At 46.3% G+C, this 19,531-nt stretch overlaps 1 protein-coding gene across 1 annotated transcript in view; it reads left to right on the top strand.

Annotated features, from left to right (window-relative positions):
* LOC306742202 (transmembrane protein 87A) overlaps positions 1–11,935 on the top strand; it is a 29,789-nt gene extending 17,854 nt beyond the window's left edge. Inside the window, exons 14-21 of the mRNA XM_079224542.1 lie at positions 822–919; positions 1,000–1,058; positions 1,621–1,724; positions 1,826–1,899; positions 2,081–2,142; positions 4,440–4,492; positions 4,572–4,602; positions 11,305–11,935. Of these exons, the coding sequence (XP_079080668.1) occupies positions 822–919; positions 1,000–1,058; positions 1,621–1,724; positions 1,826–1,899; positions 2,081–2,142; positions 4,440–4,492; positions 4,572–4,602; positions 11,305–11,346 (523 nt within the window). The 3' untranslated portion in view covers positions 11,347–11,935. The remainder of the gene's footprint in view (positions 1–821; positions 920–999; positions 1,059–1,620; positions 1,725–1,825; positions 1,900–2,080; positions 2,143–4,439; positions 4,493–4,571; positions 4,603–11,304) is intronic.
* The last annotated feature ends 7,596 nt before the right edge of the window (positions 11,936–19,531 follow it).

Here is a 19,531-nt window from a genome sequence, read left to right as displayed (position 1 = left end):
ATCTAGTGCACCCATCTAGTGCACCCATCTAGTGCACCCATCTAGTGCACCCACCTAGTGCACCCATCTAGTGCACCCACCTAGTGCACCCTTCTAGTGCACCCATCTGAGCCAAACATAATTAACTGTAGCTGCTCATTGACTGTTGTACAATGCTTCACCATTTCTTTTCTTTCCACATCCTGCTTTCCTGCCCTCCATACTCTCCCCTTCTTCTTTTTGACTGTTATTTTCACCTCTTTGTCTTCAGTCATTCTTTTTCTCTCCCTGTAGGCTGAAGGCGATGTAGTTATCCTGGCTGCTATTCCTCTGGCTGTGCTCCACTCTACTCTGCTGGTGGACATCTGCTACTGGCTACTGGAAACTAAATGTTTCTCTCTCTCTCACACTCATTTATTTCTTTATTTTCCTCTTTTTCCTGCTTTCTTCGTCTCTGTGTATAATTTTGTGTCAAAACCCATCTCAATGCTAATATCAGGCAATTAACCAAAGTATAGGACTATTTTAATGTACCCTTGGGTTTATTTCCATGTGCCTATATTCACAATAGAACATCTTAGACTGTAGACAATGTGCAGCATGTGAAACTTTAAGAACTCTCGGACCTACGTTATCTTGTCCCTCGTGCAAGTGCAAACCTCACCAACCACAGGAGTGTGGGACGGCAAACATCTCCAGGGTTAAACACTTTAGTTTGGTCTTCATTGTACAATCATTTTTCATTAAGAAATGGAAATTGGAGATGATTCCAACAATCTAGCTGGCAGTGTTTGTGTCACCTGTGTGGATGTTCCTTGACGGTGTCGTCACATCTTTGTGAGTCTGGCTCAGACGATGAAGCTGCTGAAGCTGAGGAGGAACGTGGTGAAGCTCTCTCTCTACAGACACTTCACCAACACGCTCATCTTCGCTGTCATAGGTACAAGAAAGAAAAACATACTTGTTTGCCTTCTGAAACGCAGGTCCCTTCTTTAATGCTTGTTTGTGTGTGTTTCCCAGTGTCGGTCATCTTCATCATGTGGAGCAGCAAGACCTTCAGGACTTCTCAGTGTCAGGCTGTGAGTACATCAGCAGGGTGGAGTCTGAACTGTGGTCCTCGGTTAGATGTGGTGTTTTGGCACAAACATGAAGAGATGATTAACTGTAAAGACCTTAAACACAGTTCAAGGTGTTTGAAATGTAAACATGTTGCTCTCAAAACCCATTTGCTGCTGACAAGTAACAGTATGTAAGCTATATATGCTGGCTTACAGGGTTGATATGATTGTAGTTCTTTCTGAAAGTCAGGTGTTGATTTTATGAACTTCTCATTGTAATGGAAATGCATTAACCTTATCAATCTCCTTTAGAGAAAACAAATGCGATGTGAAACACTTCAATGTCTTTAAGCGTTTATTAAATAGAAACTTGGAATAAGCCAAGCTTGTATGCAAAAGTGCTTATGTCACCCTTCATATATTTTGTCATCGATATACATTTCAGTACTGTCATAACACTTTTCTCATATCATTTTTCTTCAAGTCAAATTCGGATTTATTCTAAGGCCAGCAGAGAAATAAATGTTCATCCTGTCTTTTTTCTGCATGTAAATGAATGAATTATTATCTCTCTCTCTCGCAGGACTGGAGGGAGCTGTGGATAGATGATGCGTTCTGGCGCTTCTTGTTCTCCATCATCCTATTGGTCATCATGTTCCTGTGGCGACCGTCAGCCAATAACCAGAGGTAGGGGGCCATGGTCGGGCCCGCCTTATTGACACTTCCTCTCATTCCAACTGCAAAGTAAAGGCGGTCTCTTTCTCCCTCTCTCGCTGTGTGTTTGCCAGGTATGCCTTCAGTCCTCTGTTTGATGAAGAGAGCGAGGAAGAGGAGCAGGAGCCCATGATGAACGAGGCTTTCGGTCAGAAACATGAAACCTTCCTCCTTTCCTTCCTCACCTGTTCCCTCCTCTTACCCTTCGGTGTTATTTCTGTCTCCCCATCCTCAGTGCCTTCCTATTTTACATTTAGTTCATTTGTCAGTCTGTTAGTTAACTGTAAATGTACCACCTGGGTGTGTTTTATTTACCTTTGTGTCTCCAGAGGGGATGAAAATGAGGGGCGCAAAAAATGAGACCAATGGCACGGCCAAAGCCAACAAGATGGTAAGTGACTATTTTTTTTGGCACTTACATTTTTATTCATTTAGATCAGGGGTCGGCAACCTGCGGCTCTTTAGCCCGTCTGTTGCGGCTCTTTAGCCCGTCTGTTGCGGCTCTTTAGCCCGTCTGTTGCGGCTCTTTAGCCCGTCTGTTGCGGCTCTTTAGCCCGTCTGTTGCGGCTCCCTGAGGCTTTTTTTTTGCCCAGTGGAAAAACTTTTAAAGGGAAGTCCTCTTATCTTGGAGTTTTAGGTGATATTGTGTCACTGAAAATAAAAATAAATGTTTAAATATTTCTTTCACTGAAATGTGGTCACGCCGCTGTCAAGCCTCCGCCCTGCAGCTGCTCCTCGTGACTCAGAGCCCCGCCCTCACGCGCAGATGAGTGCAGAAGAGCGATTCCTCAACTGCTGCAGCAAACTGAGTAAAGTAGATCTACTTTCAGGAAGTGGATCACGTCTCCAAACTCCACTACTGCTGCTGGTTCTGTGTCAGCTCATGAGACACCGAGGCGTCCGTTAGTAAAAACGGATCCGTCCTCCGTTTGCGGTGCTCTAGTGAGGAGAACGCTCAGTGTAAACGTAGCAAAAGATATGCGTTTAAAATGTAAAACTCACTGAAGAGGACAGGTATTGAACCTGCTACCTTGTGGTTACAGGACAAACACTCTACCACTTGAGCCACAAATATAGATAGACCTGAAGGGCTGTATAGTGGTGTTTTTAATTAACCTTAATGTAGCCGACATGACTATTTTTTGTTTGATAGTTATAAACAGGTATAATAGCAATACAATGTAAAAAAAATAATCTTTATTCTTGTTCTATAATTTCATAAATATAACAAATTATAGTTTTTTGTATATATAATATGACTATATAAAACTTCAGAAGCTGTGATATCAAACTTTTTTTTTTGGTGGAAAAAGGTCAAAATGGCTCTTTGTATACGAAAGGTTGCTGACCCCTGATTTAGATATTGTAATGTCTCGGGTTGTCCGTCGAGGGTGGGGCAGTGCAAGAGAGAGCCGGAAACAGGCACAGTCAGACGGTATAAATGAGAACAAAAGTTTATTATTCCATTTCCCCGGTAGTTGCTTTTAAATCAAAAACTAAAGCCATGAATAAACAGAAAGCGTCCCAGGGGGAGAAAGAGGTTATCAAACAAACAAAACTCAGCCCGGTTTAGTCCAAGGGATAGTGTCCTCCTGGTCCTGGTCCTCCTCCTGGTCCTGGTCCTGGTCCTGGTCCTCCTCCTGGTCCTGGTCCTGGTCCTGGGAGCCCTTTCTCCTCCAAGCCGGTGGCAGTCCTCCTGCTCGTCCAGCTCCCTCTGTTCTTGTGCTCTCCCGGCTGTCCTTTGTCAAGCCTCCCAGCCCTGCCTCAATTAGGGGCCTTAAGCACCTGCAGCTGGGTACGTGGAGAGGCAGTCGGGGAGATGTAGTGTCGCCCACGGCAGCCATTTTGTGGTGTGGGCATGTATCGTCCCTCCACAACCTGTCCCCTTGTGATGCCACAATATATACACCTAAATACAAAAATGAGGTTTGTCAGACAATAATAAACTTTTTTTTTTAAACGGCAGAAAAACAAAACAAAAAATACTCTCACCCGACACCCCTTTAATTATCTTTTACATGTACATTTGCATGCACAGCCCTGCATTTATAACTGCAATTTCCTGAACACACAAATCCTGCCCACGAGTACTTTGTCAAGTAAGTGACCATTTTTACCAAATTTATAAAACCATTATTGCAGCAGTATTTCCACTTCAGCTTTTCCTCAGATTGCGTAATGTCACTGCAGCTCTGAGTGCAGTAGATGTCCGTCACGATACTGCGGCAAGGGGCGGGACGCAGTTCAGGAACGGATGCATTCCAAAAAACGTACCACTACCACTTCCTGTATGCTGACACACGCTCACACATGTGTTATCGGGGCTCACGGCCCATCTGACCACATATTATGGGCTGCACGGCCAGGTGATGAAATCTGTGTCATGCGGGGCCTTCGCAGCCACGCGAGAAGTAGAATTTGAGCTTTGGTTTGATAACTGGGCTCTTAGTAGTTTCTGTGAGGATGAAAAGATTCAACATACAGGTACAGCTCAGTTATTCAGCAGTCGCTTTGAAACGGAGTGAAACAAAACCCCAAAATGACTCATTTATTGATCTCCATCATGTGGAATATCGTTAGTTTGTTCGACATCAGTCAGTCAAAAGTTCCACACTTAATGTAATCGTGTTCTTTTTATGAATTCATGGAGGAAAATGCACACATCGGCTGACTTTGTTGTTTTTCCAGGATGAGGATCTGAAATGGGTAGAAGAGAACCTCCCGTCATCGATGGCAGATGTGTAAGTCGTCATGTTGACACTGATTATTACATATGAGAAAGATCACACATTAATATTCTTCAAATCTTTTCCCTCACAGCGCCCTGCCCCCCCTGCTGGACTCTGATGAGGCAAGTCTTCTGGTTTTCTCATTTCATTACCAAACTCGGCTGTAACACACTGATAACCAGATGATAAGTCATAACTTTCAGGCGATCGGCCTCATTATTCCCATGTATTGCCAGTCACATTTACCCACCGAATGATGAAAATGAGTTGTGTACAGTATATTAAGTATGAAATGCAGGTCGTTTTGCTAAAATACCTTGAAGACTCTTTAACCTGAAAGTAATAATAATTGAAAATGAGTGAAAGCAAGACAAAGACACTTTTAACACAGACGCTTGTTTTTATGCACTTTCAGTTATTGTGAAACGTTGTTTAGACAGATATTAATACTCTTTAAACTCTTCGTGTCCTGCAAAAATACGACCCCAACTACCAGATGTAAACACTACAGAGGAAGAGAAAATTATGGGATTTGTAAAATCACAATATATTAAACTTAAATACTCGGCACACACGTATTTTTCTTTGTGTGTCACAAATACCGCTGGTTTATAATATTGTAGTTCTGACCTGTGAGCAGCAGAGGGTGGCAAACAATCAAGGCCGAGAGCAGCTGTTGCCACGGTTACGTCACACTTGTTTATCCTCTTCTCTGTGGTCATGGCGAGCAGAACAATGTGACTGCGTGTGTGTTTGGGATGCTGTTGCTGCTTAGACATTAATGATCATCTTAAACACAAAAATACGAAAAATTTAAGAAAGCATTTTCTGATATTAAATATAACTCGGTCCAAATTTATATATGTAATATCTTTTTATTATTTTGATTCCCCTCTGCTTATAAATGATCCAGCAATCAACCAAGTGCCTCTTATGTGGAATCAACTTCTTATGTAAGCTGCTGTATTAACACTAAGAGATATTAAACCCCATAGACGGTATGAAGTAATTCCTTTATGGCGTTTCTGTTGTGAGGAAAGGGGAAGGGAACGAGTCCAAAGGGACGGAGCAAAGAAAGGAACGAGTCCAAAGGGACGGAGCAAAGAAGGGAACGAGTCCAAAGGGACGGAGCAAAGAAGGGAACGAGTCCAAAGGGACGGAGCAAAGAAGGGAACGAGTCCAAAGGGACGGAGCAAAGAAGGGAACGAGTCCAAAGGGACGGAGCAAAGAAGGGAACGAGTCCAAAGGGACGGAGCAAAGAAGGGAACGAGTCCAAAGGGACGGAGCAAAGAAGGGAACGAGTAAAGAAGGGAACGAGTCCAAAGGGACGGAGCAAAGAAGGGAACGAGCAAAGAAGGGAACGAGTCCAAAGGGACGGAGCAAAGAAGGGAACGAGTCCAAAGGGACGGAGCAAAGAAGGGAACGAGTCCAAAGGGACGGAGCAAAGAAGGGAACGAGTCCAAAGGGACGGAGCAAAGAAGGGAACGAGTCCAAAGGGACGGAGCAAAGAAGGGAACGAGTCCAAAGGGACGGAGCAAAGAAGGGAACGAGTCCAAAGGGACGGAGCAAAGAAGGGAACGAGTCCAAAGGGACGGAGCAAAGAAGGGAACGAGTCCAAAGGAACGGAGCAAAGAAGGGAACGAGTCCAAAGGGACGGAGCAAAGAAGGGAACGAGTAAAGAAGGGAACGAGTCCAAAGGGACGGAGTAAAGAAGGGAACGAGTCCAAAGGGACGGAGCAAAGAAGGGAACGAGTCCAAAGGGACTGAGCAAAGAAGGGAACGAGTCCAAAGGGACTGAGCAAAGAAGGGAACGAGTCCAAAGGGACTGAGCAAAGAAGGGAACGAGTCCAAAGGGACTGAGCAAAGAAGGGAACGAGTCCAAAGGGACTGAGCAAAGAAGGGAACGAGTCCAAAGGGACTGAGCAAAGAAGGGAACGAGTCCAAAGGGACTGAGCAAAGAAGGGAACGAGTCCAAAGGGACTGAGCAAAGAAGGGAACGAGTCCAAAGGGACTGAGCAAAGAAGGGAACGAGTCCAAAGGGACGGAGCAAAGAAGGGAACGAGTCCAAAGGGACGGAGCAAAGAAGGGAACGAGTCCAAAGGGACGGAGCAAAGCAGGGAACGAGTCCAAAGGGACGGAGCAAAGCAGGGAACGAGTCCAAAGGGACGGAGCAAAGCAGGGAACGAGTCCAAAGGGACGGAGCAAAGAAGGGAACGAGTCCAAAGGGACGGAGCAAAGCAGGGAACGAGTCCAAAGGGACGGAGCAAAGCAGGGAACGAGTCCAAAGGGACGGAGCAAAGCAGGGAACGAGTCCAAAGGGACGGAGCAAAGCAGGGAACGAGTCCAAAGGGACGGAGCAAAGCAGGGAACGAGTCCAAAGGGACGGAGCAAAGCAGGGAACGAGTCCAAAGGGACGGAGCAAAGCAGGGAACGAGTCCAAAGGGACGAAGCAAAGCAGGGAACGAGTCCAAAGGGACGGAGCAAAGCAGGGAACGAGTCCAAAGGGACGGAGCAAAGAAGGGAACGAGTCCAAAGGGACGGAGCAAAGAAGGGAACGAGTAAAGAAGGGACCGAGTCCAAAGGGACGGAACAAAGAAGGGAACGAGTAAAGAAGGGAACGAGTCCAAAGGGACGGAACAAAGAAGGGAACGAGCAAAGAAGGGACGGAGCAAAGAAGGGAACGAGCAAAGAAGGGAACGAGTCCAAAGGGACGGAGCAAAGAAGGGAACGAGTCCAAAGGGACGGAGCAAAGAAGGGAACGAGTCCAAAGGGACGGAGCAAAGAAGGGAACGAGTCCAAAGGGACGGAGCAAAGCAGGGAACGAGTCCAAAGGGACGGAGCAAAGCAGGGAACGAGTCCAAAGGGACGGAGCAAAGCAGGGAACGAGTCCAAAGGGACGGAGCAAAGCAGGGAACGAGTCCAAAGGGACGGAGCAAAGCAGGGAACGAGTCCAAAGGGACGGAGCAAAGCAGGGAACGAGTCCAAAGGGACGGAGCAAAGCAGGGAACGAGTCCAAAGGGACGGAGCAAAGCAGGGAACGAGTCCAAAGGGACGGAGCAAAGCAGGGAACGAGTCCAAAGGGACGGAGCAAAGCAGGGAACGAGTAAAGAAGGGAACGAGTCCAAAGGGACGGAACAAAGAAGGGAACGAGTAAAGAAGGGAACGAGTCCAAAGGGACGGAACAAAGAAGGGAACGAGTAAAGAAGGGACGGAGCAAAGAAGGGAACGAGCAAAGAAGGGAACGAGTCCAAAGGGACGGAGCAAAGAAGGGAACGAGTCCAAAGGGACGGAGCAAAGAAGGGAACGAGTCCAAAGGGACGGAGCAAAGAAGGGAACGAGTAAAGAAGGGAACGAGTCCAAAGGGACGGAGTAAAGAAGGGAACGAGTCCAAAGGGACGGAGCAAAGAAGGGAACGAGTCCAAAGGGACGGAGCAAAGAAGGGAACGAGTCCAAAGGGACTGAGCAAAGAAGGGAACGAGTCCAAAGGGACTGAGCAAAGAAGGGAACGAGTCCAAAGGGACTGAGCAAAGAAGGGAACGAGTCCAAAGGGACTGAGCAAAGAAGGGAACGAGTCCAAAGGGACGGAGCAAAGAAGGGAACGAGTCCAAAGGGACGGAGCAAAGAAGGGAACGAGTCCAAAGGGACGGAGCAAAGAAGGGAACGAGTCCAAAGGGACGGAGCAAAGCAGGGAACGAGTCCAAAGGGACGGAGCAAAGCAGGGAACGAGTCCAAAGGGACGGAGCAAAGCAGGGAACGAGTCCAAAGGGACGGAGCAAAGCAGGGAACGAGTCCAAAGGGACGGAGCAAAGCAGGGAACGAGTCCAAAGGGACGGAGCAAAGCAGGGAACGAGTCCAAAGGGACGGAGCAAAGCAGGGAACGAGTCCAAAGGGACGGAGCAAAGCAGGGAACGAGTCCAAAGGGACGGAGCAAAGCAGGGAACGAGTCCAAAGGGACGGAGCAAAGCAGGGAACGAGTCCAAAGGGACGGAGCAAAGCAGGGAACGAGTAAAGAAGGGACGGAGCAAAGAAGGGAACGAGTAAAGAAGGGACCGAGTCCAAAGGGACGGAACAAAGAAGGGAACGAGTAAAGAAGGGAACGAGTCCAAAGGGACGGAACAAAGAAGGGAACGAGCAAAGAAGGGACGGAGCAAAGAAGGGAACGAGCAAAGAAGGGAACGAGTCCAAAGGGACGGAGCAAAGAAGGGAACGAGTCCAAAGGGACGGAGCAAAGAAGGGAACGAGTCCAAAGGGACGGAGCAAAGAAGGGAACGAGTCCAAAGGGACGGAGCAAAGAAGGGAACGAGTCCAAAGGGACGGAGCAAAGAAGGGAACGAGTCCAAAGGGACGGAGCAAAGAAGGGAACGAGTCCAAAGGGACGGAGCAAAGAAGGGAACGAGTCCAAAGGGACGGAGCAAAGCAGGGAACGAGTCCAAAGGGACGGAGCAAAGCAGGGAACGAGTCCAAAGGGACGGAGCAAAGCAGGGAACGAGTCCAAAGGGACGGAGCAAAGCAGGGAACGAGTCCAAAGGGACGGAGCAAAGCAGGGAACGAGTCCAAAGGGACGGAGCAAAGAAGGGAACGAGTAAAGAAGGGAACGAGTCCAAAGGGACGGAACAAAGAAGGGAACGAGTAAAGAAGGGACGGAGCAAAGAAGGGAACGAGCAAAGAAGGGAACGAGTCCAAAGGGACGGAGCAAAGAAGGGAACGAGTCCAAAGGGACGGAGCAAAGAAGGGAACGAGTCCAAAGGGACGGAGCAAAGAAGGGAACGAGTCCAAAGGGACGGAACAAAGAAGGGAACGAGTAAAGAAGGGACGGAGCGAAGAAGGGAACGAGCAAAGAAGGGAACGAGTCCAAAGGGACGGAGCAAAGCAGGGAACGAGTCCAAAGGGACGGAGCAAAGCAGGGAACGAGTCCAAAGGGACGGAGCAAAGCAGGGAACGAGTCCAAAGGGACGGAGCAAAGCAGGGAACGAGTCCAAAGGGACGGAGCAAAGCAGGGAACGAGTCCAAAGGGACGGAGCAAAGCAGGGAACGAGTCCAAAGGGACGGAGCAAAGCAGGGAACAAGTAAAGCAGGGAACGAGTCCGAAGGGACGGAGCAAAGAAGGGAACGAGTCCAAAGGGACGGAACAAAGAAGGGAACGAGTAAAGAAGGGAACGAGTCCAAAGGGACGGAACAAAGAAGGGAACGAGCAAAGAAGGGAACGAGTCCAAAGGGACGGAGCAAAGAAGGGAACGAGTCCAAAGGGACGGAGCAAAGAAGGGAACGAGTCCAAAGGGACGGAACAAAGAAGGGAACGAGTCAAGAAGGGAACGAGTCCAAAGGGACGGAACAAAGAAGGGAACGAGTAAAGAAGGGACGGAGCAAAGAAGGGAACGAGCAAAGAAGGGAACGAGTCCAAAGGGACGGAGCAAAGCAGGGAACGAGTCCAAAGGGACGGAGCAAAGCAGGGAACGAGTCCAAAGGGACGGAGCAAAGCAGGGAACGAGTCCAAAGGGACGGAGCAAAGCAGGGAACGAGTCCAAAGGGACGGAGCAAAGCAGGGAACGAGTCCAAAGGGACGGAGCAAAGCAGGGAACGAGTCCAAAGGGACGGAGCAAAGCAGGGAACAAGTAAAGCAGGGAACGAGTCCGAAGGGACGGAGCAAAGAAGGGAACCAGTCCAAAGGGACGGAGCAAAGAAGGGAACGAGTCCAAAGGGACGGAGCAAAGAAGGGAACGAGTCCAAAGGGACGGAGCAAAGAAGGGAACGAGTCCAAAGGGACGGAGCAAAGAAGGGAACGAGTCCAAAGGGACGGAGCAAAGCAGGGAACGAGTCCAAAGGGACGGAGCAAAGCAGGGAACGAGTCCAAAGGGACGGAGCAAAGCAGGGAACAAGTAAAGCAGGGAACGAGTCCAAAGGGACGGAGCAAAGCAGGGAACAAGTCCAAAGGGACGGAGCAAAGAAGGGAACAAGTCCAAGGAGCAAAGAAGGGAACAAGTCCAAAGGGACGGAGCAAAGAAGGGAACAAGTAAAGCAGGGAACGAGTCCAAAGGGACGGAGCAAAGAAGGGAACGAGTCCAAAGGGACGGAGCAAAGAAGGGAACGAGTCCAAAGGGACGGAGCAAAGCAGGGAGACGGGGTTTTGATTTAAAATGGCGCGTGCTGAAGGTCTTTTCTCTGTACGAGTCGTCATAATTGAAGGTTGTAGCCCACTTATTTATATATAACATTTAATTTCAATGATTCTGTGTGAGTGTTTAAATCGTGAGCGAACCCTCACAGTGTCATGAATCTCCCTTATTAGATGATGGAATTAAGAGGAAACATTGCCGTAGCCTCCCCACTATGCATGTCCTATATGGCAGGTTATGTAATGCGCTCTTGTTATTCAAGAGATGAATCTGACTCTAACCTGCACATTATCCCTATAATAACAAAGTATGTAATTCATCACAATTAAGGAGGAAATGAAAGACAATAGGCTTTTCCCTTCCACCGCCTCCATGCCCAGATGCTCTTTTGATCGCATCCCAGCACAGGCTTGGTTTTTACTCCTTTAAGAATCTGATTCCTTCAACTTTAGATGCATTTTCACACACACACAGACACACACACACACACACACAGACACACAGACACACAGACACACACACACACACACTCCATGTCATGCCTCATCTTGCACACATAACCACAAATGGCACACTTAGTGCTTTCAATTTGTAGGGAACAAATTAAATAACTCTTCTTTTAATTTAGAAGAGGGAATAAAAAGGGTTTGGCGGTCTTTTGTTGCCACCTATCAGCTGCCACTTTTCTCTCCCTGTCTTCCAAAAATCCAGGAAACCTTGACGACCAAGTTTGAGATGTCCAAGATGGAGTAAAAAGCCGAAGAGGGACGGAGAGGAGTGTTTGTGAAACGCAGGGTCTGGTGGACAGGCGGGTGAAGGATAGAGGGTAATGCCGGTGTACCAGGTGGGTTAAGAGAGAAGGATGGAGGCTTCAGAGTGATGGAGGAACTGGTGATGAGCGAGGGAACGAGGAGCTGCTTGTGTCTGTTTGACCCCCGACTTTATGAGCTTTGTAAGCCTTGATTGTATAAGCATTGGGAGTGAAAACGGTCACAGCAGCACAAAGATCCTTTTTATTTTCATTGCCTGTTAGTATTTATATTTCGATATGTGATATTTTTTATTTCTTTTGACAAATTTGATCTAATGAGGTTCTCTGCTATAGAGAGGCTTGTTTGTTTTTTCACATGTTGAAATGGGATTTTCTAATATTGTCTCATCGGACATTTCATGTCTGAGTTTTTCTGTCAGTGCTGTTGGGTTTTTGTTGGGTAGATGAATGAGAAGGAAGAAGAAAGTTCTAAATTGCTTTCGGTCCCTTCGGTTTTGGATCCATATTTTTCCAGCTTTGGCTTCAGTGTAATTTGTATTTGAACCATTAAAACTGATCATTTTATACAGACTGTGTATATGACAACTTTCTTGTGTTATTGTTGGACTTTTTTCTTTGTGTCCGTGTAAAGGAATCTCTGCAACAATACCCTTCTATTTACCTGGCTGTTCACTCAGGTAAATAGAAGATTTACCAAATAAATAGTTTTAAATTAATTTTTCACTTTGTGTTTCCGTGCCGTCATACTAGCAGCGGCTCAATGAATGTCAGTTGCTCGGTCCAGCACTTAGGTCAAGACTGGATCGGTCCTCATTACATTTTGGAGAGACGTTCATGTTCCCCACAGGATGAACCCTGCTGTTCTTTTGGTGGTCCTCCGACTTGTAGCGCCACCAGCAAGTTGGCAATTCTTTTTTACTTTTACTAAGACACCAATAACTATTGGATGGATTTCTCCGCTCTTCCTGCGGTCAGAGGATGAACCCCAGTGGCTGTGCTCACCCCCTGACTTCATCAATTTGTGCTTTTGCGTGATATGCTAACGTTACGACCGGTCAATGAGGGGCCCAGTGACCGGCTTGACGGCACGCCACTGCGATCTGCGATGTTTGCCTAAGCCAGTGGCGTTTCCATCAGCCTCAGCTGTTGTGTGTAAGAAGCAAATGTTAGCATGCTAACCCCTTAAACATGTTAGCATGCTAACCCTCATACTACACTTTTACCACTCCATTGTCGTTTTATTTGCTTTTACCACACGTTAACTTGGCCTGTGTGTGTGTGTGTGTGTGTGTGTGTGTGTGTGTGTGAGAGAGCCTGCTAAGTGTTGACAGTGTCTTGTCTGAATGGACTAAACGCTCCATACATCATCCCGTTCAGGCGCAGGGAAAAGTCCACTCTCCCTGTCTGCTGTCAGCTCCATCGGCCTGCAACAGCTCGCGGTTATCAGGTTCATGAAATGTATGTTGTTGTTGTTCCCCCTTCCTCACAATCATGATCTGAATATATTTCATGTCTGATTCCATATCTGTTTTCTTGCAGCTGCTTGTATAAGCTAGATTTAGACGAGATGTTTGACAGCTAGTAATACATCCACTATGGAGGAGCACAGGACCATTACAACTAAACAATGTGCCACTGTCTATGTATTGTATACTGCGGTATCAAATCCAAAGGGAATGCAAGTGTTTGGTGTTTAGTTTTTTCATTTATTTTCCTACCCACATTCAAAACTCATTACACCAAAGTATCTGCCACAGTGTGAGACCTCGGAGTATTTGTCAGAAAGAAAAGCGATGAAAATGATTTTATGATTTAAACATCTGTTCCTTCTGAATTGTTCAGTTTCTAGTCTGAAACGTGAAGGCGGGCATCACACTTATTTTAAAGCGTTTTGAGTACCTTTGCCTCTAATCGGCCTGAAAGGACGTATCGAGGGTTGATGTCTCACTCCTGAGAGCAATGCTGTTTGACGTCTCTGGGTGTCATAGCACTCAGCAGCATCTGTTTGTCGCCCAGCAACACTGATTATGTACATGCTGTTTGATTTGTAAATAAATAAAAAGTCCATCATAACTTCTTGGCAAGTAAATTATTACCTTAATTTTTCACGTCTTTTTTTACGGGGGGGGGGGGGGGTTGTGAAAAATATAATTACAGTTCTGGGACCTTAAAATCCTATTTGTAGCCTCGCAGTGATGTATTGATCTGGTACAGATGCAGCACGATCAGTGTGATGTGGCTGTGAGTCCTGGCAGCGTGGAGTCTTCCACAGCATCACGGCAGCGGGGAGTGTCTTCTCAGACGGCCCTTTTAAAACATGGAGAATGTGGAGCGAGAGAGCATTGTAAATGGTAATCAACTGTACTTGTATAGATCTTTTCTAATCTTCCAAACGCTCAAAGCGCTTTAACACGACATGACATCATTCACACACTGATGGGAGGAGCTACCATGCAAGGTGCCTCCTGCCCATCAGGACTAGCTGGCAGTCACACACCGTAGACACAGCTACGGGAGACGTGTGGTTACATGTCAAGGACACAGGCTCAAGCCCAGTGTCCCCTGAACCCTGAACCCTCAAGCCCTGAACCCTCAAACCCTGAACCCTGAACCCTCAAGCCCTGAACCCTGAACCCTCAATCCCAGTGTCCCCTGAACCCTGAACCCTCAAGCCCTGAACCCTCAAACCCTGAACCCTGAACCCTCAATCCCAGTGTCCCCTGAACCCTGAACCCTGAACCCTCAAGCCCTGAACCCTCAAACCCTGAACCCTGAACCCTCAAACCCTGAACCCTCAAGCCCTGAACCCTCAAACCCTGAACCCTGAACCCTCAAGCCCTGAACCCTCAAGCCCTGAACCCTGAACCCTCAAACCCTGAACCCTCAAGCCCTGAACCCTCAAGCCCTGAACCCTCAAACCCTGAACCCTCAAGCCCTGGACCCTCAAGCCCTGAACCCCCAGGGACTCCCTGACGTCACCTCTGAGTGTGAGAGGCTGGAGGACTTGATGGTGTGAATATGAATGGGCACTATGCTGCAACATTCACGTGACTACATAAAAACATATTGTGTACAATTGTGTATTTATTTTATACTTTTTATTCATTGATTTGAAGTCATTTTAAATGATCTATTTACTTGTTTTTGTCAAAACGAAATGTTTGATGAATGTAAAAATGTGTCTTTATGTTCCATCTTTAATCCGTAATGTTAAGGTATTTTATCGGGCTAAACGCCCACGTGCCTCCTTTTTTTCTACGTCTCCATTCTTCCTTTGGGAACTGCGTGTGGTGGAGGGTGGAGATTGGGCCTCGCAGAGCTGGGGATCGAACCGCCGATCCTCTGATTGAAGGACGACCCTGCTCACCGCTGACCACAGTCGCCCACAACGTCACTTTACTGATCAGCAAGTCCAAACTGCAGACCGCCAGCGGTGCAGTGCTGTTTGTTACCAATGTCTTTATCCTTAAACCGTAATAATAAAAGGTGTTTTTCACCCCGTCGATAATGCTGTGTGTGTGTGTGTGTGTGTGTGTGTGTGTGTGTGACTCTCTCTCTCTCTCTCTCTCTCTCTCTCTCTCCCTCTCCCTCCCTCCCCCAGAGAAACAGGAAACGGGTTTGTTCCCTTCCACGTGACTTGACAGCGTGTCCATGAACCCCCTGATAGTGTGGTGTTATAAATGAACACCCCATGGCAAACATCCTATTTAACTGTTTAAAAAAAAAAGATCCAGGTCCCAAACACATTTGTATTTTCAAAAAGCACCGATCAAAACAGAAAGCAAGGATGTGAAGTGGGAACAATTTGATTGGCAGTCGAAAAGACTGACTGATCAAATGAAGCACCTGTGAGACACGAGCATAGCTGTGGGGTCGGACTCTGTCAGGTGCTATGTGACCCGGGGCGTTGTGACTCTCAGAAGGCTCAGGGGGGGCGCTGGTTGGGGATATTGGGGTGTCTGCATATTGGGGTCCAAATTCTATATATTACAATTTGGGCTGCACAGCATGCTGGAGAATCTGTTCCTACGCTTTGTGCGGGGATTGAAAAGCCAAAGGGACTGTGTCCACGAGGCCAGCAGCCCACTTTCTTATTGTGCAGTGTGATGACTGTTGCACTAACATCACCTCTGTGCTCAACATGTCTTCACACTTGAACCCAAACCCTCCTGCGGACTCCATTGTGATCTAATGACAGCAGCTCGCCTAAAACGCCAGTCAGTACTTTACTAATCGCCAAACCTGCTCATGTCATTTCATCTTAAGTATACGGAATGAAGACTGGTCCATCAGCCCAGTACTCACACAGTAGGTGTATATTTAGCAGCTGGTGTCTTTATGTTATAATCCTGACATGTAATCCATCTGTTAGGCCTCTCTCTCTCTCTCTCTCTCTCTCTCTCTCTCCCTCCCTCTCTCTCCCTCTCTCCCTCTCCTCCCCTCCCCCTCCATGTCTTTGACCTCAACTGTAACCCAATGAAAGACATATCTAAAGACGAGTGTAACCCAGCATGTTCTCCATCTGCTATTCAAAGCTGCTTCAGTTGAGGGAGAGCGCTCTGTGTTGGTCTGGGTTCCATTGCAGTTCATTTCCACTCCCACACATTGTCAAAACTGACGTGATTATTATGCCCCCACTTTGTCCATTAAGTCGTTTTTATACCACAAAGCATCAGATATCCTGTGCGTGTGTGTGTGCGTGTGTGTGTGCGTGTGTGCGTGTGTGTGTGTGTGTGCGTGTGTGTGTGTGTGTGTGTGCGTGTGTGTGTGCGCGCGCAGCTACTGTACTCTGGCATTACGGCTGTAATAACATAATCCCAGAGATTTGGCCCGACAGCAAGACAGTATGCTGCCGATTTCAACTGACAGTAGGGAATTATTGTCTCCACGCACTTCACAGACGGCCAGACATGTGTTATTATTGCTGCTGGGGTCTCAACATGTGGCCCGCCAACCCTCCGAGGGCCGCTGACTGTGGGGATTGAGGCTTGGAGGAACGTGTATGGTTAAAGTTCAGACATTCCTTTTAACGTGACGTATATGAATATTGTTTTAGCTCTTTTATTTGGTACATTTTTACTTTTCATTCATTGCACTTTACTCAACGTAATGCTACCTGCACTTTACTGCCTTTGTATTTTTTGTGTGTTTTGTACTTTTATTTGTTCTTGTATTAATCGTAGCATTGAAGAAACATTCCGTTCCCCTACATACTGATAGCAGAGAGAGAATGTCAACACGTTCTACCTTTGACCTTGAATATGCACCAATGAACACTGTCCACGTGATGGTTCATAATGCCGGGGAAATACAAGTAAATGTTAATATTCCATTGAAATAAGATTATCAAGAACATGAGCAACATTTCCATTCATCTATATATTTTTTATAAATGCAAAAAAGTCCAAACAAACCCAAAACCTTGAAATTGAACCGTTTTCTCACATGAAACGTGTCCATTTCTTACCACATAAACCAGATCTCCGCCCTGACTGAACAACGACGAATGACCCATGAACACCAACATTAGTCACAGAGTTCCACAAGTTTATGGCCACCTTGTATGTTTCCGTTAGGCAATATCATCAGAAACCACTTCATAAACGTTCACTGTTATGAATCATCATCGTCTCTCATTTCACATGCTACGAACTTGCCGTCTTCCCCGGAGTCTCTTTGCTTTCTCGCCTCACAGGTTTCCATTGTTGTGGTTTTACCTGTAAACCTTTATATATTATTAGTTCTGCTATTATTGGTGCTGCTGCTGCTGCTGCTACTTCCATACGCTGATCATTCTGTAAACACGACATACATCACACTGGGAGAGGGATCCCTCCTCCGTGGCTCTCCCTCCTTTCTTAAACTATCTTTTCTTTGAGTTTTCCGTATCTGGGTGAGGGTCCATACAGGGTGTCGTACAGACCGGTAAACCCTCTGAGGCAACATTTGCGAAATTGGGCTATACAAATAAAATGTAATTGACTACAATCTGTCTCTATTTTCCAGAGACTCAACTCTGCAAAATTTACATAATCACTAAACTAAACTACCGATTTACATAGAAATACATCAAATTACCATATAAAGTACCACTTCGCTGTACATTCCCCCTCGTCACACTTGCAAGCTGTTTAAATGAGTTTGAATTTGGATTAAATTGCATGAACGTCAAATTAAACATGAAATAAATTCAGGTTAACTGACGTGAGTTCAGAGATCCTGAAGTCTATAGAGCTCATTTTTCTGTCAAAATGTAACAAACACAGTAAATATGTTTTTCAGATATCCTACGATTCACGAACAGACACAGTGCTGTTTGCAAACACCAAACACCGTGAGCTAGCTCATGCATTTTAATAAAGCATATGATCAAACGAACACTTTTCTAATGCTTCAGAAACCAACATGTCTGCGGCCAAACATATACATCCTACAAATAAAAATATATATACCATAAAAACTATCCTAGGATGACAAAGGAAAACTCATTCCTTTGTCATCCCGTATAGTTAGTTGCTCCCAAGCTGCATGAAGACTGAAAGGCTCAATTCACCTGCAATGACATCAGAATAAATTAATGTTAGTGTAATTTCTCGGTACCAATGTGCACCACTTTGCGACGCAAACCAACAATGTCGCTACTGGCTATGGAATATCAATGTTGATTGTTAATTTCTATGATAATTTGATAAAATAATGAAAAAGTCCTCTTTTCGTTGAGCTTGTAACCTCCATTTACCGGCAGCAACCGCTCTTCCTTCTTTTAACTCCTCTTCATGCCGACTATGTCGCCTACTGTTGAAGGAAATACACACAAAAGAGAAAACTATGATTTATGTCATGTTTTTGTATAAATGAAATTCATGGTGCTATTAGAGTGCTGAGAACAGCCATTTAATACAGGAGCGTGGTGGCAAGCAGGAGAGCAAACTGTTTTTTGACTGCAGTGAAAATGTTGTTCTTGAAAGGCCAGCAAATATGGATTGAAGCAGAATATTAAATAGATTAAGATAAAAGTCAAGATAACTGGAAATGATTACATCTATCTTCTTTCCATCCAAATAACCATAACACATACCACATACCACCACATACCACCATAACACAAGCTGCGCAGCATTCAAATGGAATATGCTATGAATGAAGCTTCAAAGTGCCTGGTGCACTTCTAACACACTAATGAAACAAATCACCTGCTGGACGTCCCTTCACCCTCGCTGCTTCACATCTGCTCATGGAGGTTTGTCCAGTAGTGGCATCCAGTCTCTCATCTCGGGCTGACGGAGCAGACGCTGCCTGTCCAAGCCTCTTATTCTTCTCCCCGTCACTCCGGTGGAAACACTTGTGACCTTCGACCTTCCACCTCGGACACAATCGTCTAATTTTCTTCAGTCGGGCTCTGCTTGTATTTGTAACAGCGTCACCGTATGCTGATTGCAAATAGCAACCAAGCGCCCGTCAATTTCAAATGATTGCGATTGTGTGAATCAAGTGTCCAAGATGGGAGGCAGAAGACTCTCACCTTTCTGAATTATTTCACAGCAATGACACCAGTCTCGTGGTTGAAGGTCCTATGTTGGATCCTGCCACCGTAAGTGGTCTTTGTGGAAGATTTGAGTCCACGTCCACCTGCCACTAGGTTTCAATTGTGTGACCATTGCACAGTTGCTGTGAGACTGAAGCAGCTCATGAAGTGCGAGGCGTATTCTGCAACAAACGATGCTGGCTCATCCACACTTTTCAAATGCCATCTAGCAACCCCTCAGATTGTTCTGGTGAGCCTTTGGATGTCCTGATCAAATATTGTTGATCAATGGTCTACTCTTAAATATGACTTCATGCTGAACACAATGAGTTTCCGTCATTGGAACAGAGGGGCCTTGATCGAACCATGAAGATCAGTCTCAGTGCACTAAGTGTGTCGTCAAGGCGACTCACATGGTTGGAGCTCCACTGTGACATGTAGCCTAGTTGCATGTTCTGTACTATCAACGACAATAACTTACATTTGGAAATGATCCATTAAACTTACTAAAACATGGGCAATGGAAAGGCTAAAGGTCACAGTGTCCTTTAGAGGTGTATCTGGATGTGACTGTAAACACAGGGGAAGCGGTGATGTGCTGCCGGCATATGGACGTCTGTCTACATGAAACAGCAGCAGCC

Source organism: Taurulus bubalis, assembly GCF_910589615.1.
Source record: "Taurulus bubalis genome assembly, chromosome: 10".
Lineage (NCBI taxonomy): Eukaryota > Metazoa > Chordata > Actinopteri > Perciformes > Cottidae > Taurulus > Taurulus bubalis.
This window is presented reverse-complemented; position numbering and strand designations above follow the sequence as displayed.